This window comes from Lepisma saccharinum, chromosome 1 (assembly GCF_977018435.1).
Source record: "Lepisma saccharinum chromosome 1, izLepSacc3.1, whole genome shotgun sequence".
Classification (NCBI taxonomy): domain Eukaryota; kingdom Metazoa; phylum Arthropoda; class Insecta; order Zygentoma; family Lepismatidae; genus Lepisma; species Lepisma saccharinum.
This window is the reverse complement of record NC_139229.1, coordinates 121,918,440-121,926,685: the sequence shown is the minus strand read 5'-3', so window position 1 is coordinate 121,926,685 and position 8,246 is coordinate 121,918,440. Positions and strand designations below refer to the sequence as shown.

General features: G+C 39.5%; 1 protein-coding gene across 1 annotated transcript; it reads right to left on the bottom strand.

Moving 5' to 3' along the window:
• Positions 1 to 3,736: 3,736 nt before the first annotated feature.
• On the bottom strand, positions 3,737 to 4,249 carry LOC145985427 (uncharacterized). The gene has a single exon (XM_083119449.1). The coding sequence runs from the start codon at positions 4,247 to 4,249 to the stop codon at positions 3,737 to 3,739; it is 513 nt and encodes a 170-aa protein (XP_082975575.1).
• Positions 4,250 to 8,246: the final 3,997 nt, after the last annotated feature.

Below are 8,246 nucleotides of genomic sequence, written 5' to 3'. Positions count from 1 at the left end.
GCATGTGTGCGCTATATTTATAATATCAAATATTTTGACCACCTTACCCCGGTTTTCAATTACCTAGGCTGGTTCGATCCTTTCCACTCGCCGCCGCTTCCACGCTCTTACAGCGCTCTACAAAATAGTAAACTCACGAGAGCCCTCCTACCTACTTTCTCGATTTCAACTCCTAAGCGCAGCACACACCTTTGCCACCCGTTCACGAGAAAACTCTCTGCTGACCATCTCCTCCGGCAAAACAACGTTATATGGAAATTCCTTCACGGTCACTACTACCAGAGCGTGGAACGACCTCCCCAATGACATAAGAAACTCTTCTTCCCTCGGCCAATTCAAATCAAAATTAAGAAATCACCTTCTGGAGTCACCTTACCAGTACTGAAATGAAAACAGGAAAATAAAATTAAACCTTCGTGTAAACTTGCAGGACCAACACCCACTGACTTTTTCTGTAATTTGAGTATGTTTGTTGTGTGTGTTTTTATGTTTTACGTGTATTTTTTTTTACTTTTCTTAGTGTGTATGTATTTTTCTGTGTTTTTATTTCTTATGTTTTTTGCGTGTTTCTATTTTATTTTTTCTTGTGGTTTTTTTTTGGTATCTTAATGTTCTTAGTTTTTATATATTTATTTTTTGGTATCATAATGTTTTTAATGTTAGTTTTTATATATTTCACAACAGTAGCTACAAATTTCAATTTATAAAATGTAAAGTAGAGATGGTTAAGTGGAAGAAAAGGCTTGTGCCTTAACTTCGCCATCTAAAACAAGAATAAATAAATTTAATAGATCTATAATTTCTTTACATTTCTCATACAGAAGTACTTACTACGTATACCTCTATACAAATAACTTACTGCCTGAAAGAAGGCTATGCCTCAATGATTTTACTCCCGATTTTACTTTTCCCACAGAAGCAAATCCAAAATCTGTGAAGGCTTAGACAAATTAATATTTATCAGTGCCGGAAAACCGAGAAGACGATTCAGTGACTAAATAAATCATCGTTAATTTCCTTTCTGTTAAGGAGAAACTTTCTTGAGAAGATTATAAGGAAAGGGATATAGCCAAGAAGGGTTTAGGAGGGAAGGGGGGTGCCTTTAACTTCCGAATAAGACATTCCCTAACTTGGCTTATATTCCCGGAGACGCTCATTTTCACAACTCTGAGGAAAAAAAGAAGTTTTAATTGCTGGAGAATCTAAATGCAAAGTTGTTATTTCCTACTGTCGTTTCACAAAAGGGAGGAAAAGGAAATTGGTGGAGATGACTTTTTTTTTTGGAGGCAGGTCAATTCAAGTGTTGACGCTAAGGTTCTTGGCTAAGAGGGACAGTACGAATGCACTTACCCGAATGTGATCGGCCGCCCCGATGGGGCAGGGGTAGGGTCGTCGCCTTGTAATCAAGGGGTCCCGGGTTCGATACCCGGTGGAGGCATATAGTGGTTCGGATCCCACTTTAAACTGTAGGTCCAGTCCAGATTAGTCTTGCTGTGCATAAAGTGGACTTAAAACACGAACTCAATCAATCAAACCGAACGTGTTCAAAGTCTTAACCCGTGCTGCGGGCAAGACTGCGCGTTTGCATGATCATGCTTTTCGTTTGTTTTCTGCTGAAATATTGTTTACTGAGCTTTCGGAAATTTGCTGTACGTTGGCAAAGGATAGTGCATTCTGTGTTACTTTTTCCGTATGTTACTATAGATTCATAACTTCAATAAAACATAATGAACACAACCTGCGCAGTCTTGCCTCATCTTACTCTCTCTCTCTCTCTCTCTCTCTCTCTCTCTCTCTCTCTCTCTCTCTCTCTCTCTCTCTCTCTCTCTCTCTCTCTCTCTCTCTCTCTCTCTCTCTCTCTCTCTCTCTCTCTCTCTCTCTCTCTCTCTCTCTCTCTCTCTCTCTCTCTCTCTCTCTCTCTGGAGTGGTTATAAAAGAGCGATACAACGCCAGAGGTCCAAGGTTCGAATCTCTGCATGAGCATCCTTTGTGAGTGTTCCTTCAAGAACTTCATCGTATCATCACTCATCCTCATCTTGGCGATTAGTCAAAAGTGTCAGAAAGCGAGGTAAAATAAAATAAATAAATCAACATTTTTTTTCGCTGCACCCTTAACAAACCACCGCAGCTAGGGGTGGTGCTGAGACAATAGATTTTATCTCGGGACTATTCGTCATTTTTTTATTAAACTTCTACAAGTTGATTCGTGTGGGAGCGGTTTAACAAAACCTACAGTTCAGATGATACGCTGTTTATTTTTTAATTCTATATGGTACAATATCATTACTAGGCATTTACTTTAAGAAAGATTATAATACATGCGGCTGCTGAAGAGTCTGCCTTTTACATACCTGTAGTAAGGTTTTCCATAATTGATGATTCTGTTGTGTCGTACACAAATGATTCTTAGCATCCCCTTGTACTGTGACTAGATATTTGGTATTTTCGCAGCTTCAACCTAGTACAGTGAGATCCACGAGTATTACCGTGCAATTTGTACATCACCATGTTTGTGCACTTTATTTTACCCAATAAGAGCTTCAAGAATTAAAGGAAAACTCAAAACAAGCTGTTGACAACTTCTGCGCCAGCATATAGCCTACATAAAAATCCATCGTTTAAAAACACATAGGATGTAAGAGAAAAAATAATGAAAATAGTCGTGCACAATTTGCACCGTAATACTCATGGATCCCACTGTACAAGTCTGTCTGCAAAATAATGAAAGTATATTTTAGCAGACAAGTATTTTCTATAAAAACGACATACTCCAGTAAAGCCGGGTTAAATGTTCGCCCTAAATCCGCCATTGGACCAGTGTCAGTGTATCGTATGAAATATTGGTGGTAGTTTTCTCAATACTATTGTGGTACTTGCTCATGTAATTGTAGAACATGTAGATTTTTTTGAACTTAGACAAACTGATCGAGATAATTTAGGCTACAAACACAAACACACTTCAAAGTTTAGTTGCAAAATTTTCAACAAAAGTTAATATGGTGATCATATTTTGTAAGTGATACCATTACATATTCTATATTATCAAAAATATCCGGACACTCACTGGAATTAGGGCGTGAAGTTCGAAGCATCCTCCATCGGATGCACTGGCAATCAATACCGTGTGGGGCCACCCTTGGCCTTGATGACAGCCTCCACTCTCGCAGGCATACTGGCAATCAGGTGGCGAAATGTATCTTGGGGAATGGAGGCCCATTCTTCGCGGAGTGCCAAGATGAGAAGAGCAGTGGATGTTGGTCCTCATGGTCTGGCACGAAGTCTGCGTTCCAAAACATCCCAGAGATGTTCAATGGGATTCAAATCGGGGCTTTGCGCAGGCCAGGCCATAAGTGGGACGTTGTTCTCTTGAAACCTCTGTCCCACACGGCCCGCAGTGTGGACGGGCGCATCGTCGTGTTGAAACACGCAATCATCATCCGCTAACTGTTCTTCGATGGTAGGCAGCATGAACGTTTGTAAAATGTCAACGTAATGATGTGCCGTGACAGTACCGTGCAAAGCAACGAGGGGACCAAGCCCCTATCCGGAAAAACATGCCTACACTGTCACCCCACCTCCACCGAATTTCACTGTCGGCACAACACCGGATGCTAAATGTTGTTCATGAGGCATTAGCCACACCCGCACACGACCATCGGATCGCCACATGGTATACCGTGATTCGTCACTCCACATGACGGATTTCCACTGTTCTAACGACCAGTTGCCCCTCTCCTTACACCATGCGAGTCTGCGCTTCGCGTTTCGTTGGGTGATGGATGTGTGGCTTATGGGCAGCCGCCCGTCCATGGTAACCGAGCCGCCGTACTTCACGTCGCACAGTCATGCAGCTAGGATTACATCCTGCCCTGGTTTGGAGTTCCTGTGTGATGGTGGCGATCGCTGATTGCCGGTTCTCTCGTACTACCCTATTCAACACTCGGCGGTCTCTGTCTGTCAACATGAGCGCTCGGCCAGAACGTCTTGCGGTTGTACACGTCCCATTATGTTTCCACTTTACTATTACATCGGCGACAGTGGATTTCGGGATGTTTAGGAGAGTGGATATCTCGCACACTGACTTGTTACTAATGTGGCACCCAATCATTTCACCACGTTCGAAGTCTGTACGTTCCTTCGACCGACCCATTCTGCTGTCTCGTGCACTATGCTGCCTGCAGTGGTCCCTTGCTTGCCTCACCTCGCTGTAGATGGCACCACAGAGTGGCCAACTGTGCGCAACACACATTTTGACTGGTGTCCGGATATTTTTGATCACATAGAGTATTGATGACAAAGTTATTATGAATCTGAAACAAGAGGTGGAAGTAATATTCCTGGAGCGTGTTACCGACTCTACACATTACCTTCTCTATCTGAAAGCCTGATGGCTTGCTCTGGTCACGTGACTAAACGTCAGCAACTGGAGGCGAGATAGCCGCCATGTTTGATTTGCTTCTTGGGAATCAATGTTGGAACTTTTTAGTGAATGTGGAATTGTAATGAAAATTTATGAACTGTATTCGAGTTTACATGACGTGTAAATATGCTTAAATGTACAAAAGGTATTGCGTATAAGTGTTGTGTGCTCAATTGCAGAGGCAATTATGGTGAAAAAGGTAAGAGTAACGTTCACATTTCTTCAAGATGTTGCTGAAAATGAGAAATGTGTAGGGCAATTCCATGTGATTCCTACGAAAAAATGCAACTTAAGTAACAAAGGTTTCATACTCATAATAAATAACAGAAATAGTTTATGATGTAAAGATTTCATGTGTCCGAATAGGCATCTAATGCGAGTATACTCTTAGATTTGGTCAATTTTAATCTCTTGTCAACAAGTTTTTTTTTTTTTAGAAATATCAAATAATTTATCTAAATCTGAATTACAACGTTAAGATGCGTTGTTGCTTATGATTGCAAAATTATTTGTTTCAAGATTTAGTCAACGTTTAAAATATTACCATCATGTCTACCAAAGCAGTTTGTTAGTGTAACTGTTATGCAAGCTTTCGATAAAATATTCATATAATTTACACAAATTTTCAGTTTCAAAGTATGCTTAATGAAAGAAAGCTTTACAACTGGGCCAAATTGATACATGTGTACATTTTCATTCTTATTTTACTCCGCTTTTATGCTTCTTTAGGCTAATCGAAGGCTAATGGAAGATACGAATATGTTATGAAATCAAATACAAGGGTACGATGTGTAACACGAACTTTGATGAAATATTCGTGTGTAAAATTATCCAAGAATATATTATTTATGTTTCAAACACAAATGTTTTCACACAGAAAGCATTTTATTACCTAGCTATGTTAATATGAACTACAAGTGTAATACATTTTATAAAATTGTTTCATGTGAACTGTTATTCTATTTTTTGTCTTTGTGAAGCTTCGATGTTCGTAATTTTCATTATTAAATCAGTGTTAATGTTTCATAATTCACTAACATTCTTCACGATTTTATTAACAGAGTGTAAACACAGTGTAAGGAAATATTCCAAATGTTTATTTTCCAAATGAACGCTAAGATCGAAGTATTAATCTGTTTTTTTTTTTCAATAAAAATGTTGAAAAACTGTCACACATCCTACTAACGACAATCAAAAGATTCAATTTGTTTAGATTATATTTCGTTCAATAAAGTCAAAAGGGTCGAACTTACAATGTGACAAGTGATTTAGGTTTAGTCTTTATTCTTTATTCACATAAATGTAACATTGCCCTTGTACCAATTTCTTTCACATTTGCTGAGAGGTTATAGAAATTAAGTTTTTGTATTGAGATTGTATAGCTACACAGAATATCTGCATTATCTGGTTGATTAATTTTGGGTAAAGTTAAAGAAAATTTAATTGATTAGATATCTTGGCAGGTTTACGGTCGACCTAACATGCGGGATTTTGATTTAATCCATTGATTTTTAAATACAAAAGTTCATACAAAAGCTGTAACGAGTTTTACTGTAGCTGACGAATATTTCGGATAATATTTTTCAAAGAAATACAATGCTTATTTTTTTCCGCCAGGAAGTTTCTAACGGTTTTCAACTCTTTCTTTGTGCTATGGAAGGAATTTTTGTTATGGCCATAGTGACTTACTGAATGAAAATTTCAGTGTACATATTCAATATTCTACAATTTTCGTCGGGAGGGTGAATATCAAAATTTAACATCATAAAATAAATTAATATACCTTAATTCTCTACAATAAGAATACGACAATAGGTTTACACGACCGTTAAGACGATCGCCTACAGATGATGACGTGTTGACTGAGCGCTGCGGCCTGAATCTCAAGATTGTCTTGCTCTACATGCCACTATATGATCGTCAACCTCTGAAATACTTTCCAGTGATACGAATTTTTCATTTATAGAGAAGTGAAGTGTGTCGACTATTTCTGACAATTTCTAAGCACGCTGTCATTTCAGTAAAGCGAGTCCATAAAGATGGTTATTCTCATGATTAAAATAACATAAAATGACACATTTGGAGACAAGTACTCGCTTATCAGTAAACGCAATTTGCAATTCAAATTATCCAAAATCTATATTATTGTGGATATACTTATGGTTTCAAGGTTCATTTCGGAAACTTTAAATGCATATTTAAAATGCATTTAAAGTGCATATTTCTGACACTCTTATGGAGCATATGAATCTGCCCGCTGCTCTTCACAGCTCGTGCACCGAAAAACGCGTTGGCCGTCGATGCACGGCTGAACACTGCGTATCACAAAGAATTCATTTCGCACTTAATGACGGCGAAATTGCGTCCGTCCTCCCTCCATCTTTTCCCACAGCACCACTTCCCTCAGCAACAACAACAAAAAAAAAAACGCCACCTCAAACAAATGAAGTGCAGAAGAGCCGGAAATTCGCCTCTGCGAAACCTTTGATATTTCACGAAATGTCACATATTTTCCACAATTATTCTTTATGCGTTCTTTTCGAGCGGGGAGAGGGGGGGGGGGTAAAAAGCTGCATAATTTCTGGCCGCAGAGGAGCGTGGAATTTTTCCGCCAACATTATCTCTTCCTGCAAGTATTTAATTTTCTTACAAACCTCGACCTCATTTCTTGTTTCACCCGGAATCGAAATTAGAGCCAAGTGAGTGGGTGTATCAAACCGCATGGTTCCCGGGCGACCGGTCGTCCTTCCTTCTATTGGGTCTTCGAAACCCTTAATACGCTTTTATTTGCGCCATGAGGTCTCATCAAGAATATCTATCACTCCCCAGCAGGCGATTTTCGGGTTTCTGTTGATTTCTACCAACCAAGCAACTTGTTTCAGATTACAATCAAGTTGTTTTAGGGTACCAATCGGGTATTGTCCATCCACGGTAAGAATGAAGTAATATAAACAAAACTATGTGATTTCTGACAAGTAGTCCCTTTCCTGTATGTTAGTTCTGGTATTATATTACTCGCAGATAGATACGAGGGCTGGGGCATAAGTCATGGCAACTATATATTTTTTTTTTCAATGTTAAACGGTGGTACCATAATATGATCATATGTCCCGGAGAACATGGCACGAGCGGTTAGGGACAGCCTTAGTACCTTTGGAGAACCAAATCTGACCTACCTAACCTATCCACGTAGGCATATAATAGCAGAAATAAGCATATAAATAGGTTAGGCAGTTTAAATGTTGTATATGTGGATAGGTTAGGCAGGTCAGGTTTGATGCTGTTAGCATGGATTTCCAAGTTGCTAAGGCTGTGTCCACCCGTAGTATGTTCACACGTCACTAGATGTCAATGTGATGAACGGTTATCGTACAGAGGACAGAGGTTAATTCTTTATTGAGTCAGCCGCCGTTCCACGGCGTGAACAGCGTTCGTGTAGCAAAATAGCCGTTAGCTGATGGAAACTGAGGGAATATTGTTCTAGCTTAGTATACGCCTCTTTTGTTCCTGTAATGCTAATGTACACTTTCAGACTTGCAAAGCTCGCTTCCCTATCATACGTACACTTGGTATACATGATCTGCATTATTCATACATACAAAACATTGCCCATTTTAATTTGTATATTACTGATTACTCCGCGCACTCATTTTCTTCCATTCTTTACCTTTATGAGCGGCCTTGCTCCACGGACTCCTGGGAGGAAGTTTAGGGCTACATTTACTCTATTCCGGGAATCTCTGGAGCAAGGCCGCTCATAAAGGTAAAGACTGGGAGAAAATGAGTGGGCGGAGCGTAGCAGTACACGCCGTTGCAAAGGCTGGTA